General features: G+C 36.6%; 1 protein-coding gene across 3 annotated transcripts in view; it reads right to left on the bottom strand.

Annotated features, from left to right (window-relative positions):
• Positions 1–25,685, bottom strand: part of Vav3 (vav guanine nucleotide exchange factor 3) — a 330,524-nt gene that overhangs the window by 31,302 nt on the left and 273,537 nt on the right. For 2 of the 3 annotated variants that reach the window (XM_036191255.1, XM_036191254.1), the window contains exons 21-22: positions 9,384–9,449; positions 4,189–4,223 (exon numbers count right to left, since the gene is read on the bottom strand). In XM_036191255.1, coding sequence (XP_036047148.1) covers positions 4,189–4,223; positions 9,384–9,449 — 101 coding nt within the window. Of the gene's footprint in view, positions 1–2,267; positions 2,416–4,188; positions 4,224–9,383; positions 9,450–25,685 lie in introns of those variants that run through there. The other variant, XM_036191256.1, reaches the window with a different exon arrangement.

The following is a 25,685-nucleotide window of genomic DNA, read 5'->3' as shown; positions in this document are numbered from 1 at the left end:
GAAGGCTGAGGGGGTGGAAGGATGGAAGAGAGGAGCATCTGTGATTGGTATGTAAAATGAATAAAAAATTTCTTAATGAAAAATAGAGCCGGGCGGTGGTGGTGCATGCCTGTAATCCCAGCACTCGGGAGTCAGAGGCAGGTGGATCTATGTGAGTTCAAGGCCAGCCTGGTCTACAGAGCTAGTCCAGGACAGGCTCCAAAGCTACAGATAAACCCTGTCTCAAAAAACCAAAAAAAAAAAAAAAAAAAAAAAAAAAAAAAAAGAAAAGAAAAAGAAAGAAAAAAAGCTTTCCCATTTTCATATCATTCCTCTTACAAAACACTTGTTATGTACTTACCTCAAAATTTGCCTCAAATGTCTGGTTTCACTTTATCATTTGTTCATATATAAGGAAGGTGAATCAAGGAACAAGTGAGGGTCCTATGTGAGCAAGTCTAAAAGTATGCCACTGTGCAGAAATCTGCTCATTTGGCAAAAATCTGATAATTGGGCTGGGAAATATCCAAATGTTAGGGGTTTGGATTTTTACTGAGTTTATTCGGTTTCTTTGGAGTTCTCTAAACTCATTTTTGCATTCAAGGAAAGGGTACAGTGTGAGAGGAACTGCTCCATGCCAGATCTAAGCTATATGAAAGAAACTGGGTCTCTCACCTTTGATATAAAGACTTTCCTTAATCTAAGTGGTTTTCAGAGTGCCATCTCCCAAGTCTCTGTTAGGCCTGGCCTTTCCAAGTCAAACCCTGTGTGCTTCTGTTTTCCCATGTAATACACCTAACAACATTGTCTCTTGGCAGTGTAAAAATGCAGGCTATTTGACACTGGGAAAAAAGCCTTAGGGGCCTTGGCATCTACCACATTCAGACTTTCAAGAAGTTCCCCTGTCTTCAACCTCAGACCCCATCCCAGCATTTCATGCTTTTCACGCCTAAAACATGGGCTATTGAAAGGAGTCTTGTTGATTTTCTATTTTATTTCATGGTCTTTAAAAACAATATTTACTTGACAGAATAAACCTACTTTAAAGATGGAAATAATTAACAGATAATATAAACAGATGCTGTTGAGTCTCATATTCCTAAAATTCAAAGTTTACTTGAGTAGGTTATAATTGTTCCCAAGTTGAAAACATTTCATATGAAACCATCGACTTGAATGAACTGTCTAGATTGCTCAAGGGAAGAAAATGTAATGTAGAATTTTTACTCTGAAATGTCTTTGTTAATTCCTATATTTAAGGTGTTTCCTTTGTCTTGACACCTTGATGTTATTCTAACTGGTTATATTTTCAACAGAATTTTACATGCTAGCAAGAGTACATCTTAACAAGAAGAACTTTGCATGAACCTGCCCATCCTCTTGTGTCTCAGCAGTTCTCAGATACCTGCCTGGCTTATTTAATAAAATCCATGTGTTTGGAAATATTAGTATTTATCTCTAAAATTATTAACCTTTCAACTATAAAATCTTGTATGGAAGAAAACTTCACTTCTGTCATTAATACAGTTTTAAATCCCAGAGTAACACAAATTTGGAAACTGTTGTCAGAGATGTTAAAATGTATCTAAGACTGCCAATTTGATCAAACTTCTTTGGCAAGCTCAGTGCTAAAGCCAAGAAGAGTGCAGTAGAGACTGTGGATAATGACAAGAAAGGCAGATGTGGGTGCTGTGAGCCAGCAAGAGGCTTGGGGATAATTCCATACGCTTTCTACAAATTGGCTATACAACAAAGGAATCAGAATACATACATATACATCATACATATTAGATACTTAGGTGCTACCCACATTTGCAAACTGAACTAGTGCTATAGAGCCTCAAGATACTATATTCATATATACATTCAAATAACATCTTATCTGAGAACACAGACAAATATCAGGGAAAAGAGGTTCATTCATTTTCAGAAAAGTCAAACACAAATCCAGGGAAACACATACATCCCAGTGAATTGCTCAGATTTTTTTGTTTTATTTTGAGGTCAAGATAGAGATGAACAAGGGGCACCACTTAGAGTCTTGGGGCTACAGAAAACGGGTGCCATGGCATTCAACGTTTTCTCCCTCAATATAAACAATGACAGTAGATCTCTGCATCTGCTTCCATCAGTCACTGGATGAGAGTTCTATCATGACAGTCAGGGTGTTCAGCCTTCTGATCACCAGAGTAGGTCAGCTCAGGCTTTCTCTTGACCATTGCCAGTAGTCTATTGTGGAGGTATCATTGTGGATTTCTGGGGACCTCTCTAGCACTTTGCTTCTTCCTATTTCCATGGGGTCTTCATTTATCATGGCATCTCTTTCCTTGTTCTCCACTCAGTTCCTGATACAGCTGGGACCTCTTGCTTCTCTAAGCTCTCCCTGCCCCCTGACCCTTACCCTCATTACCCCCAGGTGGAGCTCCAGGAGTCCAACTGTTGAAAGAGAGGAGGAGGAATTATATGAACAAGAGATATTGATACCATGATTGGAAAAAGTACAGGGACAAATAGCCAAATTAGTGGAAACACATGAACAGTGAACCAATAGCTGCGGAGCCCCCATGGAACTGGACCGGGCCCTCTGGATAAGTGAGACAGTTGATGAGCTTGAACTGTTTGGGAGGCCCCCAGGCAGTCAGACCAGGACCTGTCCTGGGTGCATGAGCTGACTTTTTGAAACCTAGGGCCTATGCTGAGACATTTTGCTCAGCCTTGGTATGGGGAGAAGGGGACTGGACCAGCCTCAGCTGAATCTAACAGGCTGAGCTGAGTCCCCAGGGAAGACCTTGCCTTAGAGGAGGTGGGAATAGGGGACGGATGGGGGGGGGGGGGCAGGGGAATCCGTGGCTGATATGTAAAATTAAATTAATTATAAGATAAAAATATAAAAAAAATAATGACAGTAATATCTTCCATATAGGAATTTGGGGAAAATTTTTGTTACAGGACAAATGGAAATGAGAAATGGTTTACAACCTCACATTTAATGTGAAATAAAACATTTAAAGTGCTAAGTGCATATGAAATACTCAGCATATATTACTTTTTATGACATAATGAAGTATTAACTATTCTGCTTCCTATGTGCAGTTTTAAAGTTGAAAATATCTAAAAAGTAACAACCACTGTCCATTGCAATAATTGACTCTGCTACCTATACTACCATCATCTCAGTGGTAAATATGCTCCATCTAGACCTGTTATATGGCTGTTTTCTCCTCGTTGAAACATTCCCTCCAGGATGAAGAGAGGGGCTCAGGAGAGAGGTGGGGCTCAGCAGAGAGAGAGAGGTTCAGGAGGCTCAGGAGGTAAACTAAAGGTCACACTTCTGGGAGAACAGGACCTTGGAATTATCTCAAGGGCCCTTTTCTACCAGTCAAGGAAGGAGTGAACAGCTGCTAGAGGAGGGAGACTGGATAGCTGGCAGAGAAGAAATTATTAAACTGTTAAGCTGGTCCCAGGAGTGTCACTTCCATAAGTGGTCACCTACGTTAAGGTGGGGCTGTCACTGATAAAGTTGCTTTAAGTCACCCCTGTTCCTTATGAACCCTGTTTGAAATGCCAGTGAAAACTCATTAGGTCACCAAGATGGAAACTTGTACAATCATTGTTTTGACCTGTTCTGATCTCCCTTTCTGTGATGAGTATATGTGTGTGTGTGTGTGTGTGTGTGTGTGTGTGTGTGTGTGTGTGTGTATGTGTGTGTGTGTGTGTGTGTGTGTGTGTGTGTGTGTGTGTGTGTGTGTGTACATCTTCCCAGGTAAATACTGTCACATAAGACCCAAATCAGATATGGATATATTTTATTTCCCTATTCTACACTGGCAACTACAATTTTAGATACTATCTTTTTAAGGTAATTCTTAGTTTTAGATAGTATTATCATTTTTTTTCTTCTTCTCTGCTTCATGAGATTTATCTTTCCAAAATAGGAAATATATCAGGATATATCCCATTTCTTTCTGTGGCTCTTACACACATTTATGGTCGAGTGCACTGACATACACACATACAGACACCACTATCCAATCATGATAGAGAATGGCCAGCAATACGCAAATTCATTATGTTGTTTTGTTGCATGTGAAAACACCTTTAGCAAGGACAAATGGAAATGGAACATGGTTTACAACCACACATTTAAGGTGTCCTCAAGCTAGGAGTATGGTATTTCAACTGAGCAACATAAACATTTTTAATACTTACCAAGGTTGGCAAGAATAATCTACTGGTTTAGGTACCTAGGACATAAAAAGGCAAAAATAGATTAAGTTTACTTAAGGGTAGCTTTCAGAAATCAATCATTAACTCAGCTCAGCTGACTCAGCTCTATAAAACCCTTAAGTAGCACAGTCCTGGAACTATCCACTAGCAACTTTACACAGAATGAATCATAGTGTATGTCTGATACGTAGAAAATAATTCATTTTGCTTTATTTCATTCTTTCATGCATTTTTCTACTATGCCTTCCAGGGAAGAGATAGAAAAAACACATGAACTAGAAACTTTCAATATTTACCACAAGACAGTTTAATCCAACATAGAAAACTAAAATGAAAAGGTTATTAAAGAAACCAAATAGTACTTCCCTTCCCCAAGACAAAAAAAGAAAGAAAAGAAAAAAGACATATAAAATAAACAGCACACACTGGATATAGATGCTATTTTGCACAAATTCTAAACTCTGGTTTTAAAATCTTCCAAAAAGGAAACATTTTATTCATTACATCATGGAAAATATCCACACTTTCTTTTTTTTTCATACAAAGACTTGCACAAGTACAAATATTACATTTTATGTGCAAATAAAGAAAGCATCTTCTAGCTGACGGTGGTAACTAGGAAATGAAGAAAGCCAAAGAATATACACTAGTAGTAAAGAAAAAAATACCCAATACATCACACACCACAGAAAAGGTGCCTATTTACAAGCTATTCAGGAAAAACTAGAATATAGATAGTCCATTTTGAGTCTTAAAAACCTTCATGAATTAGCCAAGTCTTTGACAGACAGAGTCCATGATGTTCCTGGGTCTTTTACATTGCCGGTGTGGGGAGAAGGAAGAGAGGAGTGGGTAAGAACTCCCACATAGTCTACCTGTGTTCTCTCCTTTAGCTGGAAAAGGATGGACAACCAACAAGTGAAGAGTGACATATAAATTCACAATAGACAAACAACTCGGGCTATCCCATCCCAAAACTGCCTAGAGGAAGGAGCCTTTGCTTCTTCCGTGGGCATGTTCTGTGGCTGTAATAAAACACTAACCAAAGGCAACTAAGGGGAGGAACACATATTTAACTTGTATTTCCAGATCATAATCCATCATTTTGGAAAGTAGAAATAGAAGCTAAAGGCAAAAGCTTGAGGAGAAGCCAAGGTTAGCTTGATAGCTTGCTCTCTGACTCATACTTAACTAGCTTTTATTCAGCCCATACACACCTGCCTAGGGATGGTGTTGCTCACAGAGGGCTAGGCCCTCCTGCACACTTCCCAATCAAGACAATCTCACACACATGACCACAGGCCAATCTTATATGAGCAATTTCTTATTGAGGTTCTCTCTTCCAAGATGACTAGAGTAGTTGACAATTAAAAACTAACTAATAATATAACCATCTTCTCATCTCAGATCCCATCCCACATGCTCCTCCTAATTTCTCTTTAGTATACTTCGGGGATTTGTTTTAACAGACACTTCATTGTGTCACACTTAAGGCTGAAGATCACTTCTGGATACCTTTACATCCTTTAAGAATATGGTTCCTTCAAGTATATAGTCCTCTAATGCCATTTTCAGCCTCCATCACAGATGTCTTACATTATTAAATTTATGCTATGGACAAGTAAGGCTTTTAAATAACTTATTGGGAATATGTCTATGTATGATAGATACTTCCTAACAAGAAGTGTGGTTCATAAAATTAGATGGGGCACTTAGATACACTTTCTCTGTGTTTGATGATGTAGAAATATGAAGTAGTAATTAAATTTCTAAATTGACAGTGATTTTCTTGCAACATACTAATTTTTATTCTTTCAGGTATTGAAGTTTCATGTTCTAGAATCTCTATCCAGTTCTTTAGTGACAGTTTCAAGTTCTATTTTCAATCTACTCATTCATTAGGGACATATTTTCCTTTGCGTTCTGAACATGGTTATGATGGCTGATTTCTGAGTGTGGCTTATGTTCCTCTGCTTCTTTATATATTGATGTTGTAAATGATATGCTATTTACGTATCATATTTGCATATTTCAAGCTGCAATTGTGGCTTCTTCTATTCTCACATAGTATGTCTCTTGTCTCAAAGCAGGAAGTCAACCTGGCTAAATTATAACTTTTAGATTATCTCCTGTAATAAGCAGTTGATGATTTCTCATTTAACTTCTTTTAGCCCAAACTGAGGGATTTGCTGGCTTCACTACCCAATCAGATTTTGAGTGCACACACAGAACTTGAGGTTTCTCCATTCCATAACTCCATCCTTTCTAATGTTATCTTCCACAAGTAATGGGGTACTTCAAAGTCCATACTCCAACTCTTCAAGGCAGAGAACTGTACAGTTTCTATCTGAAGTTTAGCCATACAGAATGCTATAACCCCATGCCTGTGTTCAAACCAGGAAACTCAACAGCACTCCTATTGCCACATGTCAATATTTTTGCTAATTAGTAGCCTCAGACAAGTTTTCATGACTGTTTAATATTTCATGTTTTTTCATTAAATCTCTTACCTGAGAACTAGCAAAAGGAAAGCTAGTCTCTAACCATCAGTAGAAAGAAGCTTGTAGCTTCCGTTGCCACTGTGGTTAGGGTGGAATCCAATTGTCAATGCTTTTAACAGGCATTTGTCTTTTCTCTCAGGTTGAACTTAATGTCATCCTTAATATCCTAAAGTTTCACTAAAATATATCTAGCTGTTGATGAATTTAAATTACCCATCTTTATTTTTAAAATTAGTTTTATCATAAATTCTGGAAAGTTCTTGGCCATGACTTATTTGAATATTGCTTTTCTACAATTATCTTTAATCTCTTCTGTTTTGTACATTTGAATCTTATTTCATTCTCCCCTACAGTTTCCATTGCTTAATCTCTCTGGACTCATTTTAGAAACTTCTTCAGATTTCTTTTCCAATTTTCTACTCAACCATGCCCGATAGGCCATCTAGTGCACCCATTAAGGCCTTCCCTTCAATTGTTAGATCTGAGTCTTTTATAGAGAAGCCCAGACAATCATTAAGTGTTGTAATTTCCTCTTATCTGCTTTTTAGTTTTTAGTTACATTAAGTATAGAATTTTTAATTTAAGTATCTTGTCCTGTATCTGCTTCATGAATCTAACTCTATATTCTGTGTCTGCTAACCTTAGCTTAAGGTGGTCTGTTTCCTCGATGATTCCAACTGTTGAATTTCGATTCTCTAGAACTTTATCTGCAACAACCCATTGAGGGCTGTCTGTGATGAGGCTAAAACCAAACAGACAATGTATTTTTATTTGGAGAAAAACTCATGTTGGGTCATAGGGCTGGTATGAATTCCAGCCCTACATATGGATAACTTTTACATTAAGTTTAGGAATCATTAAGGGATCACTCTCTCATGCTTGCCATCCCCTGTGCCCACCTCTCTTTTCCTTTATCTAACCCAGAGCCAAGAGCACCAGAATTCTCTCTTCTGTTGGGTGGAATATTACTGGAACATGCCCTGGCAACTGCCAGATTCACATTTATCCAACTTTGTACCGTGTTGTAGTCCAGCCTTTGTCTCCAATCACTCTGTTGTCATAAATTAACTACTTCATCTATGTCTTCCACCCTGGAGGTTGCCTCTAGAATCTCTCAAAACTTTTGAAGACACAGGAATAATACACTTAGAAAAATAAATTTTCAGCTCAGAATAGAATTCACAGCACTGCTCACAGCCCTCTGATAACCAACATATACAAAGGGATGCAGTTTTCAAGCTCATGCAATGCTTTCCCCTCTTTAATCTGTCTACTTCCTTTCATTCAGCTTGTCCTATATCTAAAAAATAAATATATAATGTCATTACATAAGTAGTTTGCCTTAGTAGCTATCTATTAACTTTAAGCTATAGGAGCATTCATATTTATCTGGCCATTTTATTCCTGGCTATGTATTACTGTGTAACCCTAGTATCTTAAAATATCTGAGTATGGTTTTCCTTCTAGGCAGTTACAGTAAGATTCCATAAGCTGATTTCATTCACTAATTGCCTATGTGCATTGAGGGATCCACATTTGCTTTTTTATCCTTTGTACATCCATTCAACAAATTTAAATACGCTTTTATGCCAGACTATCTTTAAAACAAAATTTCTAAAACTCATGTAAGACATAAACAGAAAATAGTGCTTTGTATATTAAATGCCTATTCAGGTTCCCAAATGTCAGAATGTTAAAATCTCTTGCCATTTACTGTTATGTAAACATTTTTGCTTCTATTTGTACCTATGAGATTCAACCTATCTATCACAATAAAGGGAACAGCAACTCTTTTCTTTTAAATCTCTTTGCTTTTCAAAAATAATTAAGCTTGGATAAACAGTGTAAGATTACATTCCCAAATTAAAGGTGACAGATATTACACTTGTAATATAAAAAAAATGTGCAGTTGAGAAATACAGGCGCTATGGGAATATAACAAGAATATTTAAGAATTTTGAGGGCATTTTTCCTCATGTAATCATGTGCCTCATATTAATAAAGAAATTTCATTACTTTGCATTCACTAACTTTAAAATTGTGGGGAAAATTATGATGTTAAAAATAATTCCACCCCATATAGTAATAAATTAACACCACAAAGCACAAAGAAATGCATTTACATGATATCCGTTCATATTATGTCACTCGTTCCCATTTTATTCACTTGCAGAAAATTTCATTATGAAATTAAATAAACAGGAAAGGATATTATAAAGAATAGAAAAAGTAGTCAGAGCCCTGGTTGAAGAATTTGTGGACTTTCTACTCTCTACCACCCTTTTAAAGACACAAACTGAAGTGTAATGACTACCTGTAACATGAGTGACCAGAAATAAGTCAGACCATACCATTTACATCCAGAGAAAGGAAAATCTTGCCCAATACATACAATCTGTGGCCTTGGGTTACTTCACCTCAATACCTTTAAACATTTTTTTTAACTTTAAGTTATATTTCCATCCTGCATATCTTTTCTTAACATTTGAACTATTTTTGGCATAGATTAAAGTATAATCTGTGGGATTATGCTCATGTAAGACCTGCCCTCCTTATAAAATATTAATAAAATTGATGAGTATCTAGGCAGTCACTCTCCTTTATACCTTCTTGAACAGTTAATCAAAGCAACAAAAGTAAAATAAAACAAGAAGGAAGTGAAATATAAGAACTTACACATGGAGATGGTTTGACAGCATCACTTGGGAAAAATCCAACCTCTCCTGAAGATAAATTCCGTCCCTAAATTGGAAAAAAAAATACCATTGAGAACAAAACGATAATACTATGTTGTTGTTTATAAAATGTTATTCAACTTGGGATCCTTGTGGTTATTTACATATTTCACTTAGTACTCAGCATTAATTCGTGGGCCCAGAAGAAGAAGCAAAAACAGAGACATTTTTCTTCACTGTTGACTTTCTATGTGGTTTCAGGTTATAGTTATAAAAACAATCCATTTGCTTGTCAACATACTATTTGACTTTGAGGCCTTTGTATCTCTCAATCCTATATGGATATGAAGTCTAATAAGGTTTGATGCTTACAAAGTTATTACTGTATTTTACATAGTGTTCTAACTTTTCATTAATTCTTGCAATAATCTTATGGCAGAGTCAATTACTACGCTCAGTTTTGTAGAAAAGAGAAGCAAAGCATAGAGAAAGTAGAGGATTTCCCTGCGGTGGTAGTGCTAACAGACACCAGACCCAGAATTCAAACTCAGGTGTTCCTACTACAGCTTTATACAGCCTCTCTATGCAAAAGATAAGGATCATCAAAGAGGGTGTTGGAAAACAAGACAGAAAGGTAGCTGGATCCCCTCTATGACATCTAAATTTTATCACTGATGATGGTGTTGTGCCAAGGGTACTTTTAAACTCCATCAACATGAAAAACTGCTTATGAATTTGGAGATGAGAATGACATTAGGGAATTGGTACCATGGTATGAGAAGAGAAACTGGAGGAGGAAGCATAGATATCAAAGACACCACCACCTGTGGAACTTACCTGTGAACTAGATTTGAGCAGAGAATACTAGCAGAGTTAAAGACTAGGAAATAGGTCAATTATTACTGCAGGAACTTATCAGATGACCTATTCAGATAGATAACATGAATCATACAGATGAAGATCTAAGTAACATAGGGGAAAAAACTGTGATGGGAGAAAATGTGGAAAGAGGATATAATTAGATACTAGCGCAACCAGCAAGTGGGAAGTAGTCTTCTGGAAGGAAGATTCAGAAACTAGGGAGGGATGGAAGCACAGTAATTAAGACTGCAGTGAAGTGCTTCTTCAATTATCTGTATTTACTGAGTATTTTATGGTACTTTAATGGAAGCCTTACATGAAAGAATAAGAATGTTGTTTAGTACATATCATTACCTAGACCTTTATATATAAGTACACCACACAGCTGAAAGCAACCACACCCTTACAGAACTCAGAAGAAAAACAAAGAGGGTAATATTTCTTAGAGAAATAAAAATAATATGTTTGAAATTGCAATAAAAGAAATGTGTGTGTGTATGTGTGTGTGTGTGTGTGTGTGTGTGTGTGTGTGTGTGTGTGTGAATCAGATGAAAGGGCAGACAATTATTTTTTCTAAGCCATATTAGTCAACTCCCATTCTTTACTAGATCAACACAAAAGATCTCAATCTGCAGAATTCAGAACAAAGGAGAAGCAATGATATTTTTGTAAGAGTAAATGATGGCCAATATCATACCATCCACTTCCTCAGTACAAAACCAGCACAGGGCCTCCTCGTACTTACAGTCTGCTCCTCTTCCAAAGCTCATATGACCCACTTTCTCATCTCTTATGCAAATCATTTCTCAAGCTGCATATCCGCATTAGATCCACAACTAACTCACCCATGGCCCATTCACATCCTCTTAATAGCATACAAAGTAATAGTCTAAACTTAGTAGAATGGACAATTGTTATTCTACATTGTCATCTCCATGACTAGGCCATGGATTCTTTGAGGTTGACTACAAGGTCTTAGTTGTCTTTATGTAATCTTACATTGGATGCATAGCAGGTATTTAATAAATGATTGCTAATTAAAGTATATTTCTCTCAATCTGATCATCCCATGCCAATGACTACTATGAGCTCTAATTATGTCACATATAGCAAAATACATCACACTTCATTTTTATATGCAGCTACTAAAAAGGCATCATGCTGACTGTTTCTATACAAAGGTATTGCTTCGGTGAAATTCTCTGACCTTTCTATAGCATTTTGTGTAGTGAGTGTTTTCGAATGTGTGTATATGTGTATGGGGGTAGGGGGAAGTAAAATGTCACAAAACAGAAAGTAAGTCCATTGAATTAGATAGTTTATGAAGATGTACTGACAACTACATTTTAAATGTTTTTTCCACTTTAGAACAAGTGAGCTGGAAGAAATGCATGAATGGAAACAAGTCATCCTGATGATTGAAGAAGGGATAGTAGCTTCCTAAGAAACATCCTACAAGGGGCAAACAATTTTCCAGACAAACTAGGATATCTTTAGAGTAAATAGCAGTAATTAATAATTATGTCAGGGTAAAAGGTTTGATTTGTGATTATTCTGGATCTCAGTGATGGCAAGTGCATGTAGAGAGCACATCAAGAACTGTATTGTTCGCCCTTGCTTCACACCTTCACTTTCTAAGGTGCCAGAACCAAAATGGAATCTGTTGTTGAAATTTCTTCCTGCCAAGTTGTCTCTTGGTGAACTGATTAAAGTCTTGCACAAGGCTGAGGGCCACATAGTAACATGTGACACCAACACTGGTAAGCTATATTGAGGAAAGCTCATGAAAGCACGGGAAACTTGAATTGTCAGATGTTTAACATCCCTGTCATGAACAGAGATGGTCAAGTAGTACAAATGAAGCAGGTGTAAATACATGGTAGCAAGATACAGTTTCTAATTTTGACTGACATGCTGGAAAATGTATCCATGTTAAGGAATATGAAAAATAAAAGGCAAGGCTCAGAAGCTGTCCAATGAAGAAGATGTGTAATGGGGTATGGAAACATCTTCCAGAAGTGAAGATATTTTTTCTCTTTGAAGAGAACTTTGTCTTTTTTATCTTGGGTTATCTGTTATCTGGGGGTTATTTTTTGGAGGGGGTTGGAGGTAACATGTGCATATATCCTAGGTTTTCATTCAATCAGAGAACCTGTTAAGCTAAATAAACTCTGGGTATTTTGTTTAAAAAAATGAAAAGAATCATATTGTTTATTTTTTTCTTACCTCACCTCAAAGATAGCACCCGAGCAGATTTCCCTGAACAGATTGCCAATGGTCACGGTCAACTGCGTTTTAATTTTTTACAAAATTTCTACTAATGAAATACCCTAGCAGTGCAGGTACACTTGTATAAAGATCCCACATGTCCCTGAAGGCAGAGAAATCAGAGGTACTGTGACCTATCTTATCAGATGAATGAAATTAGAGTTCCTCTCTAATCCTGTGAGACATTCCTCTGAGTTCTGGGAGATAATGCATGCTATATTCAATGATTTCCATTTATTAAGGAAATAGCCACTCTACAACATTTGGAGGATTCAAAACAAAGCAGTGTGTAGGCGGGTTGTCTTTGTCTCCCTGGTGGATGTGTGTGGGATGCACATTGGTAATTCATTAATGCGAATGGGTGGACCAGCTGTCAATCCCTTATACATGGATGGAATTGCAGACTGTAACTATGAAATAAACCATCTTCAAAGGCAATGATTTGATGTACTTAACATGATTATCTATCTAATAGGGTTTTACTAACCTTGATGAAAGATATATACCTGAATTTTCTTCTTTTATTCATTTATGAGCATTTTATTCTAGGTCAAATAATCAGCTTGTCATCTATTTTATGTCTATTACAAAAGCCAGACATAGTGAATAATCCCTAAGTTATTTTCCTGTCTGGTATTTGTTGTGTGAATCCCTTAACATGTTCAAGGTCAAGTTGAAAACATTCCTGTTTTGTATTATGTGTCACCTGATATGCCATATGCTATCTTTGTATGCACTTATTCTGCAGGGAATCTTGCATCATGTGATGGGACTTTTGTAAATTTAACATTACAGGTCTGAGTCTTTTTATGAAATACTTTCTTTGGAAAGGACCTAAGAAAATAGGTCATGAATTGCATATAGTGAGAACAGAGAAAACTTTATGTCTCATTAAATAAATTAAAGCAGACACAGAGAAAATATTAAATTATAATTAATACAATAATAATGCCCTTTTTCTTAAAAGCAGGTTACTGTCTATAGAAAATATATTAAACTAAAATTATTGATAACTTCCTCTGCTATTCCTGAATATCACAAATACAAATGCATAGTCAGGTACTTACTTACTCCTAACTGACCTTAGGTTTTAACTATTCCTCACTTTTCTTCAAAATACTCTACAGTGGATCATAATGAATTTAAACTACTTTACATTTGCCAGTAGAAATAAACCTGTAATCTACCTGTAGAGAGAAGCACATTAATGCATGCCAGGATGCTATAGCAAAGACTGCATTTTTAAAACCACAGACAAGAAAGGCTTAACATGACAGAGGATGTCCTCCAAAAATCTTAATCGTAAATTGCTTGGCTTCTAACTTTGTGGGAAAAAAAAAAGAACAAATTGCTTTAAGAAAAATATGACATCTCTTCCCTGTGGCTCATTTATCCCCCTAATACTATCTGGATTGGAGCTTTAATGCACTTCTAGAAGAGCTAGAAATGATTTGATACAGATTTGGAAAGCCAAATGTAAAAAGGCTAGATTCATGGTTATTCATGAAAGGTGGGAAATTCTCCCCCATTTCAGTGCCCTAAACACTCAGAACATATGCATGACTGTGCTGTGAGGTTACTGAGCAGTTTCTCTCCTGTGACTAGTCACCAGAGCAACTTCCACTTTGCTCAGTCGTATCTCCACTAACAGAAATAAATGGCTTGGCCACTGGGAGGAGAGAACATATAGCAAGGCCATGAATTATTAGAATACAGAAGGTTAAAAATAGGAATTAAGTTTATTGGTGGACAGGTAGGTAGAAGATAGCTATAAGTAGATTAGATAGGTAAATAGAATAGATGCAAGCACTATTTTTTTAATCATTCTGATGAGCTTTGTAAAGACAAGTAATGAAACCAATGGACCAATAACAGAGGTGATCAGTAAGGAGAACAGTCTGAAACTGGCATTCACTAATGAGTGATTCATGGCTACAGCTGTGGCCATACTGTAACTGTCACATTCTGTGAGACACATGCACTGGCTAGTTCTTAAAATGCATATAGAAGTAGTGTCACAGGAACGGGGCACCAGAATAGCTTGCTCGGTTTCCTAGTGTGCTATAAAAAGCTGTGCAACCATACCCAAGTCACAGAGGTAAGCAATAATAATGACAAGATCTCCCATAAATGCCTCGTCAGGTTGTTTTAAGGATGAAGGAATTAATATGCATGGAAGACTTTTGAAGATGCTGAGTAGTCATTTTCTCTTTCATCCATAATATTGCTTTTCAATTATTCTCAGATTATTCTTTGAAATTTTCACTGCAAATTGACCATTCACATGTTATTAAATATAAATGCCTAAACCTATATATTTAACCCCATAATTCCCCTTGTAGGTACTAAGTGTACTAAGTCAAAAATAACATGGACTTTCATTTCAATGGGCAATCTACATTCTGGAGAGTTCATCGCTTTACACAAGGTTTTCTTGTAAGGAAACACATTCTTTCAGCATTTGTTGTCTCCTAAACAGGGAGGAAGGTAGCTATTTTCCTGCCAATGAACATTGACAGTTTTCAATGCCATTGTGTATAGTTAAGTACTGAATGGTCACTCTGAAGAATCCCAAAGTGTACATGTACACACACAAAAGAATGAAATGAAAGCCGGCCCACTTTGTAATTTCATGTTGAAAGGGGTATTTAAATCTGGCTAGTGTATGAGATTTAAAAGCTCGTGAAGTGAAATAAAGACTTGAAATTCCTATTTCTGATTCATTTACATCTACATAAAGAGCAATTCTGACTTACAGTTCTGCATGACTTTGCCAAACTGATCCTTGGGTCCTATCTTTGAAATCATATATGTTTTCAATTTATATAGGCTGATCATTAGGTCAAGTCATCAGAATATATGATGAAATTCACAATTATATTCAATAGATTTTCTAATTCATATGGAATTGTTTCTCTTTGTTCCTTCTCTGGAATTTTGGCTGACAGAAAAAAAAAAGAACAACTTAAAATCAAAAGTTGTAAAATGTATCTTGGGGGGGGTTGGACACACTAAAATGCCAGAATCTATATTTGTACATTTGTTAGATGTGAGGTAAGTGTAATCAGTGGAATAGTCTCCCCAATACATTTGATACATTTGAGAAAGGTCTATAGCAAGGTCTCTGTTTTTCTCCAACATAAAAGGAGAGTTCTGGTTATGGTTACTTGTATCTTGAGGTCTCCCTCCCAACTCTTACTGGGTAAGATGTACGTGATGCAATCCTGACCCATATTCTCACATCAGTGGGTTTTTGTTTTGTTTTGTGGTGAAATAAACAAGAAATTTTATTGATGGAAGAAGAACATCTAGCAAGCTAAATCCAACCAGCACATTAGTGAGCCAAATTGCAAGCAGTTGCTCAATACAAACCCTGCAAAGAAGAGCAAGGTTCAGCTACATTTTGGAAAACATCCTACTTGGAGAAAGGCTGTATAACTCCCCAAATTAATCCAGGCTCAACAAAGGCCCAAAGAAATGTTTTTCTAATCGTGGCCAACAACAAGTATGATATTTTGCAGCCTTGGCAATTCTAATTGGAAGCACAAAGAAAATGTTCTAAGTACTAGTTCTCTGGGTTAAATGTTCATAAAACATTAGGCATTTTTAAATGAATTATTTTCTACTGAGAGCAAAATTAGTGCTTTGATGAAAAGTTTGATGTTTCACTGTATACAGTGCACTGTGCTAGGCATGTGGGGAATATAAAGGAACAGATATGGCCACTTTTCAAGAATCATCTGACAATGCCAATTACCTTCGTTTCCAATTTTGGTGTATTTTCATAGATTTCGATGGGCTTTTAGATCACAACAAACTCATGAAGTAATAATTTGCTGTGATCAGGGCATTTGGTGCCTGATGTTCTGTTTCTGACCTTCTGATCTTAAGTGAGTCACTCAATCTCTTTCAGTTTCAATATCCTCTTCCATGAAGCAAGGGAACTGACCCAAGGATTCCCAAGGTTTCTGGTCCTGGCCAAATGTTCTAATAGACACCCTCCACAAGTTCTATAGGTTTCCAGTTAGTTATTGTTGTCCACCTCCCACCACAGGATTTGGATCCAAAACTTGTTCATCGGGGATGGTAGGGATCAGTGATGTAACCTGACAGCATTTACTGACAGAAGATAAGGACTGCCTCCACCTTTCACTTTGACTCACTATGAAGTTGTCTATCTACTCAAGCATATAGGATTGGCTTGTTAAGAATTAGATATGGCCACTGATTCTTTGGTGATTTGAATCATAAATAACTAAAATTCAATACGTTACAAATTCATAAATCATTTGGTTCAATGTCTTCAGGGGAATGTATGTGCTCAAGCTCTAGTGAACTTACAATACACAATCAACAGGAACACCAGAGGCGATTCCAGACTGACAGCCCACAGAAGGTACTTTTTGTTGACATGGTCTTTCAGTAATTGTGTGAGACTGTAGCTTACATGGCAGTCACATGATGGAAGAAAAGGTTGACAGAATTTCTCAGAACTTTATCCCTAAAAGGTTCTCTATTAAAAGAGCACTCACCATCTGAATGTGTACTTGAGTGGCAGTGACCTCCTCAGAGTACAGGATAACTTATGCTTTGCTCTGTGCCAAATTCAGCAATGCAAGTAAAAATGCAAGTAAGAAAACTAACCATCAGTGTCCATCTCCTGAGTTAACAATTAGGCTCTCACTGTGTCAGGAGCTTTGCCAATTCCCATAATACAGTCTGTACACTTGGAAACATTCTCGCAAACCCCGTCTATGATCTATTCAATCAAAGCCAGTTGGCAATTACCCAGGGAAAGTGTTTCTTACAATCCTTTACTAATGTCTATTATCTTCTGTAATCATCTCTCCAGGGCCCTCCTTGCTCCATTACAGTCATATGCCGCGTATTTCTCCTTTCCTGTAATTAGGGGCCATAATGCTCTCAGGGTCAAAACACTCCATATTTTGAGGCAAATACCTGTCAACATAAAGGTCTGGTGATTATAGGATATTCTGACTAACTAAGAATAGCTTTGTATCTACACACTTACAAGTTCAATTTTGCCTTGATGGCTTCTCAATCCATACAAGGATGAGAGACAGAGCGGAAGCACAGGTAAACTGAGGGACTTCTTAACACCCAGCTCCCATACTCAACAGGGGTGCTGCATGATCAGAACTAAGTCTTCGGCTTCATGGAGAAGTATCTTCATGGCAAGAATCTGACTTGGGAAAAATATCTCGGTCCCAATAGAGGCCATGATGCCAACTTCTTATACCATCAAAGGAATGAGTTGGTTTTGTTTCGGATTTAGGAATCTGTTTTCCTAACAAGAGAGATCTGATAATGTTTATAAACAATTCTTCACTGTTTCTATTTGCCTCTGACTTGGCTACAGATAGACACTTGACCTTTAGATGAGGAGAAAAAAACATACAGTTTAAGGAAATGCTCTTGGAGCTAATATTCTGATGTGTTCTAGAGCTATTAGGAAAGAGTGGTCTTAATCCTTTACAGTTACTTCCATAGTTTCAGTGACAGAAGTTCATCTTCTCCCTTCCCCTGCACTTCTCTCTTCTCTCTTGATAACATTGAGCCAAGTTCCTTGTCTGTGAACTGTTGACTATTTCCCACACCACCCTTGAGTTTGAGTCCTTGAGATATCCTAGGTATTCCTCATCCACCAGCTCCCTGGAAAGGACTCCTGGTCTCCACCAATGTTATACTTAAATCAGCCATTCTCTTCAGGAATTATCGTTTTTACTTTACTGTATAATAATGAAGAAACTTCAACAATCAAGTATAGGTGTGTGAAGGGCAAAATAGTCTCAAAAAGCCCACATTGTCAGTGCAACTCTTTATACAAATTAAATGTGATGAACATGAAATTTAGATAAAAAAGTGAAAATTCCAGAAAATAATTTTTCTACTCTAGAAAATGAATCACATTCTTGAAAATTGCTAATCATTTCAGGCACACAATTTTTCCCTTTTAATTTCTCTTCATGTTTGCTTCCTATGAATCTTATAAAATCCCCATGAGTCATTTAAAAGTCAACACTCCCATTTTATAGATGAGGAATGTAAGAGTACGTTCTGACAAGATGAATACCTTAGTGATCTTTCAAGTGACATGAAGTACAATTCAGAGGTAATAATGATGACCTTGAAATGTATGAGAAACAAATGCTAGAAACAGTCTCTCTGAATAGTTATATTGAAACCCATTTTCTTCTAGGCCCTGGAAACAGATTTAAAAAAATGATGGGTCTCATCTTTCTGGGGAGCTCTAGCCAAGCAGACCAAGATGCAGTGTGGTAGGTGTGTTAGAAAACTATTTTTAAATAAGACCCTGAAGAAAATGGCCTTAGTATAGGGTAAATGTATAATGGCAAAGAAGGTTTTAGCTAAGAAAATGAGACCAGGTAAAGATGAAGGAAGAGGATAAAATATCTAAGGCTGGAGGTTTGAGAAAGCATGAATATTATGAAGATTTTTCTCAGTCAATTATTTTTTTCTTTCTTTTCTTAGCTTAATAGGAAAAAAAAACACATTTGGTCAAGTTGAGCAAGGCTGGTTCATGACCTCTTAATTCTACGTTCACTGCCTCTGGCTTCAAGTGAAATGACTGTTTCATTCCTCCTGGAAACTCCTGAACCCCATGATTTTTTTCATTTATTTATTTATTTATTTATTTATTTATTTGCTTACTTACTTACTTACTTACTTATTTTGCAGAACTCTTCTACTGAGGAACAAGGCAAATAAAAATCAAGTCAAAACAAACAAAAACTTTTCTCAACATAAAGCAATGATTTTTACCTCTTAAGTTTTCTGCCAAAATAACTACTTTGAAAACTCATTGTCCTAGGTGTTAGAAATAGAAAATGAATCTCTCAGCAGAAGAAAGGGGTAGGATTGCCACTCTTGCCTAACATACAATCTTGAGACCAGAAGAACAGAGGAGACCTTGCTTCTAATTCTGCAAGTAGCACTTAATAAAAACAACAACAACAACAAAAACCTCAGCTCTCAACAACATGAATTTCCATTTACTCTCTTGGTGGAAAGCTCTATGAACTAATCAGAACATGTGCAAAAACACTTTCAGTCCTTAAAATAAAGATCATGTAGATGCATGATTTGTAGCTGTGAGGTATTATGACTACTTTCTACATTATTTTATTTTCTTTGTGGATTAAAAATACCTATATTTTGGCACTGATTGCAATTTCACTCTTATAATTGCCTTTTGGTTCCAATTAGCCTGCAAAATTTCCCCAGTGGCACATTTGGATATTCATAAATGACAATGGAGGAAATAAAACCTCATGATCTAGGACACTGGATCCTCATTGTTTCAAGACCTTTTTAATCTAAGAAGAAAACACATAGGCATTACTCTATTGTGGTAGAAATTGTAGATGGTATATTTGCTTGCCAGTCCCCCTCCTCCATCCCGTCTCTGCCCCTCCCTTCCCTCCATCTGTTTTCTGATGAGTATAATCTGTATATTTTCTATGAAAACACTTCTCATAGGAAAAAGCCACTCCAGCATGAGAGATTCTGTCTTTACATATCATATTACTCAAAAGCAACAGGTTAGCTCTCAACGGTCCGCTGGTGTGAACAGAACTGTTGTGTATGTTGTTAGAAAACAGGCATGCCTTACACCTGTACCAGGAAATGTGACCCTAAATGGCCAATTCCCTACTTGCTATTCATTTCATTTGAAGACAGTTTTATATAGCTTTCAAGGAAAAGAAAAGACAAAGAAAGAAAGAAGACGCTGCCAAAATGAATCCCTTAGAAGAGGAGACAGAACACAGTGCATTTTCACAGCTCAATTGACAACCCATTGTTTGGAAGAAGTTACAATGAAAATGCAGAGGGGCCACTTACTTCAACAGAAATTACTGTTGTGATAATAACAATGCAGAGGAGACTAATATCTATTCAAAGAAAGAGAGTCCCTGATACATCTTGGAGGGTAATTTGTATGCTCTAGGCATGGTATGTGTGGAAAACATGACAGTCTACAATAGAATCTGACTTTCTGCATTAATGAGTGAAGTGACTCACTTGAAAGAGAAAGCAGCTCAGGAAGCAAAATTCCTTGAAAATGTACAAATAGCCCAAAGCTCTTAACTAGTAAAAAGATCCTTTTAAAGATTCAAATGCAAATTCATTTGTGGTAAGTACTTCAAACTTTAATCTACAAGCTAACCTCTGTGTATGTGTGTTTTTAAAATAGGATTTTTGAAAACCTCTTAGCAAAAAAAAAAAAAAAAAAAAAAAAAAAACCTCAAAATAATGCATCAGCTGTCTTGATCATTCAGATAAGAAACTGGTGGTATTGTTTCTAGTCCTTCCAATATGAAACACAGAGTGAATGAAATACTGTAGGCAATTTTTATGTATTTGGATGGATGACTAAATAGATGGACAGACTGATAGATCTGTCTGGATGGTTGGATACTGTTTAGTGACTACATTATAATATTACTGATTTATTTTACAGTGATCATTGTCACCTCCACTTCTCATGTAATAAAATGGAAGCCCTTAGTTATATGTTTAAGGCCACCACACTGGCAGGCAACAGCCAGTAAAATTCAGCAAAGGGGGCTCTGATTTCCTAAGTGCTAGCATAGGAAGTGAAAAACCCTTCACTTGCTCCTCTGGTGCTAATTATGTATAATTTCAAATGAGATGGGATAAGGCATCAGAAGAGGTGTGTGAAACTGTATTCTTGAAGTAATTAAAAAAAAAATACAATCCCTTAGAGGAAGTCACATACTGGACGGTACAAAGTACAAAGTATATGTTCAGTATGAAAATGAACAAAATATGTACATGGAGACCCTGTATACACACCTACACACAGATAACTTTTAAAAAAATCAACCAAAATATTCTTTATATCTGAAAACCAACAAGTAAAAAATACTCCAGCTTTTTTTATTTTAATAAAACATGGCATTAAACTGGACAGTTGTCTACTCTGAACCTTCCATACATCCAGTCTGTAAAATAAAAGTTTATTTAATCACGACAGCCTCCTTGAAGACGTTGTAGCATCTTTAATCATTTTTTTAAATACAGAAAACAAATATGTCAACTTAATGTTTGGTGTATCTTTATTATATGCTAATAATTTGAAAGTACAACCTTTATTTAGTTTCTATTGTAGGCCAAAAAAAAAAAAAACAAACAAAAAAACAAAAAACAAAACTGAGTTCACTGGTTTTCATTCAATGAGCACACGACAAGCTGGAGATAATGCCATAATTCCCATGGAATCATACCAAGTTGATCATCTACTCAGTGTCTCACATAAGATTTATTTGGGGCTTACTGCAAGCCTGGGTTAAAACCAAGCCCACTGTATCCTAATCTTTAGAAACAGGGCTCTATGTTGGTATTATAAAGTCCTCCCAGGTGATTTTAATCAGTGTTATGAACACTATGAACATGGCTCTTGTCTGCCCACTTTATGTGACACCTAAAATCAAGCCACATAGCAAATTGAAAGACCTTATCCAAGCCATATAGCTATTTGGCCACAGGTAAACGACTTCACTCTATGCTACTCTTCCTTCCAATAAGTCCAGCTAAATATTCCTTAAATGATTTATAGGTGCTCATAAGACAATGTTGGCACATGTTATATATAAGCCAGAAAAGCTAGGTGAATTTTTAACATATGTCTGACAATATAAACCTATTACTAGTTGGCAGCAAGCATGAAAGATTCCTCTAAAAATAGAAGACCTAGTGTCAAACCAAGGAGAGTTCATACTAGAGCATGAGGGCGTCTGAGCAGTCAGAGCTAGCATTCAATGCATAATTGCTACATGGAACAAATGTGCGAACTGTTCTTCTCTGTTCTAAGCATCAAGCACTCTTCTTCCTAACCAGTAGATCTGCATTCCACTAAGGAAAAGTCATAGACACGGTTTGTCATTCAGTGCTTCTCCCCATTTATATTGTGACTCTCTTGTGAATTTCCAGTGCCTTTTTAGCACCACACCAGAAAATCTTCACACATCCAGGCAACTGAAAAGGAACTGATAATTAATAACAATTTTCTTTTTGCCTAGAAAAGATAGAAGACAGTATAACTTAGTAAAATGAGTATGAGGTTAACTGGAACAAAACCTAAATAGTGATACTTTCAAAACAGTGTGATGTAGGAAATAAGATAAACAATAAGTATAAATCTATAAACACTATGAAAAATATTCAAAGCATCGCCTAAACCTACTGTGCTGCAAAAAAAATAGTGAATAAAATTTTAAAAGGTATAATTAAGTGCTATGTATCTAAAGCATGAGAAAAATAGGGAACATAGAACTTGGTTAGGAAAGCATGATATCTACAATCCTCTCTTCAATAGAGTGAAATGTCTGTGGGCATACACTGTGCAGGCTTCTAGGAGTCCTGCTGAGCCCTCCCTATGCTCTTCACTGTGTTCTCAAACACACCAATGTTCAGGCAACACTTATATGCCCCAATAGCTCCAATATTTGTGCTTAGCTTCACTATTTTTCTATTGATGCCACTAAAATGAGAAATTGACTGGCTTTTAGCACCGTCAAGGATGGCTTAAAAAGTAAGTTTATTATTAGCACTGCTCAGACAAACCCCACAGTGTCTTGTCTGTGGTCCACCATTACCTGGGTGTTCTATATTGAACTCTCTCTCCAAGTGTTTAATTAACATAGTCTCCTTCCCTGTATCTGAGCTCCATGCTTAAACCAATGCAAAGCATCAGAAGTAACTGTACCAGCTCAGGGTATAAAGCTTAAGGTCTGGCAGCTTCTGCTTTCACATTCCCAGGAGACAGCTGCAACATGCAAAGGCTGAGCCTGAAATGACTATGGTGAACAGAAGTCTAAAACATTTCCAAGGAGGTATCTGTGGTCCACAGGCTCCACAAAGTTCCTGACAGGGCCAGTCCCATGTGTCCATCCTGGGATTCTAGCCAGTGGTGGCCTTCGGTTGTTGAGTATCATGCTAATATCAAATAAGGCAGAAGAGCCATCTTGTTAACCTAGAACACTATAACAACCCACAAATCACAATTTAGTGGAAATAGACTGGAATACTGTCAGGGACCTTCATGACACTGAAAATAAATACATTTCAATCAGCATGAAGAAGCTTGCAGCTCTAACCACAAATATCACCAAGCTTGTTGGGACACCATGAGCTTTTTCAGTGCTGAGAGGACCTTAGAAGACACAGCACAACATGAAAGTTAAGGACTTAGCCTTGGGGTCAAGAATTTCTAAGTTTTATTCCCAGTTCTGCCCAGTAACTATGCAACTTTGGGCAGGCTAATCAACAACTCAATGGCTCTGCCTGATAAGTATTAAAACAGAAAAATTTTCCAGAATTCTCATTACTAATACATGTGTTAATACATGTAAAATATGCATATAAATCTACTTTGTATCCAAAAACTGTAAAATAAACATGAGTTGTTTGTGCTTCTGTTGTCACTATTATATGGGCTTTTTAAAATGCCAAGTTTTGTCCAAAAATAGGGGTGGAAGTGAGAAGGTAGGATAAGAATGCTAACCCAGGTGGAGCTTTTAGTGAAATGCCATAAAGTAGAAGGTATAAGAACATGGAGACTGTCCTAGGTTCCTTCATGTTGCTGGGATAAAATGTCCAGTCAAAAGCAACTTGGAAGTTTCAGTTTACAATTATAGCTTACAGTCTATCATAGTGGTCAAGGTAGGAAGTCACATTCACACCCAAAAGCAGTGAGAAACTAATATATGCATAGTCACTTACTTGCTTTTGTTGAACAACTTGATTTATCCACTCTTAGATAGTTCAGGAATCCTTGACTAGGGAATGGTGCTTCCTACAGTGGGCTGGATCCTATATGTTAATTAACATAATCAAGACAATTCCCCAATGACATGCCCACAGGCCAACTCACTCTAGACCATCCCTCACAGAGATTCTCTTCCCAGGTGATTCCATGTTGTGTGAAGTCAACAATTAAAGGTAATCATCACAAGGATGATGAGGATTACATGGTTAAATGATGAGATAAGAAGTCAGAAATGTAGCAAGGTTGCAGCACTGATCCCGTGGTTCATAAACACCCTGGTTAGGGGAAAGAAATATGAACACTGTGTGGCCAGAAAGAAAACATTTAGAGACATCAATAGATTATCTAATCATATCTGAGATTTGCAGGGATATGGAAGATGTCTGTAGTAGACAAATTCTACAAGTGAGAATAGAAATTAAAGGTAACCCCAGATGTCATATGACATGAAAGTTAGGGCAAGCGTCTGAGTGCAAGTGAAAATTCTATAACAGAGATGGAGAGGAAGAAATACTTTGACGGTGATTCAGAGGTTAAAATAAAGAGGAACTGATGACCAAAAGATGTATCTGAGAAAATGAGAGGGAAGACAGAATCTACAAAAATATGAGACTTGAGTGTAGGAGGGTGGATAAGTTGGGTGTTTATAGAACCAGTCAATAAGAATATATAACATTTAAGCAATATTAGTGATTAGTTTTACTTAAATGGCATTTGTAGAATATTCCACTGCTTATAAACAGAGTATATATTCCTTGTATACCCACACAGAACATTCATCAAGATTGATCATTTTATGGGCCATAAAATAATGCTTAACTATTTTAAAATGATCAAGTCATACAATCTATATTATCTTGTGAAGTGAAATTAGAAATGAAGAACATAACGAAGGTAACTGTTTAATTTGACTTGAACACTATGTAATATATACATAAATATAAAGATCACAAGTTGCCACTACCCTGTATAATTTTATGTTTCTATATACCAATAGGGAAGATCAATGTCTTTTAAGCAAAGACATTAAGAACATACAGAAAATCCCTTACGACCTGGAAACCAAATAGTCTATTTTCTAAATTCCCAGACAAAGAAATGAAAGTATTCTAAACCAACTAAAAGTAAAATGAAGTACACCAGAGTCTATGGAGGCAACAGAAGTAGTGTTTAGAAATTGCAGTACTACTGTCTGTTACAAAAGTAAAGCAAAACAAAATACACAAAGCCTAAAAACAAAACCCTCAAACTGCTAATAAAGTAAAAGAAGAAAATAAGAATAATGTCAGGAGCAGCAATCAATGATGTAAAGAAAAAGAGAGAGAGTGAGGGCAAGAACCC

The sequence above is a fragment of the Onychomys torridus genome, chromosome 6 (assembly GCF_903995425.1).
Source record: "Onychomys torridus chromosome 6, mOncTor1.1, whole genome shotgun sequence".
Taxonomy (NCBI): domain Eukaryota; kingdom Metazoa; phylum Chordata; class Mammalia; order Rodentia; family Cricetidae; genus Onychomys; species Onychomys torridus.
Note: the sequence above shows the minus strand (reverse complement) of the source record. Positions and strands in the feature narration are given on the sequence as shown.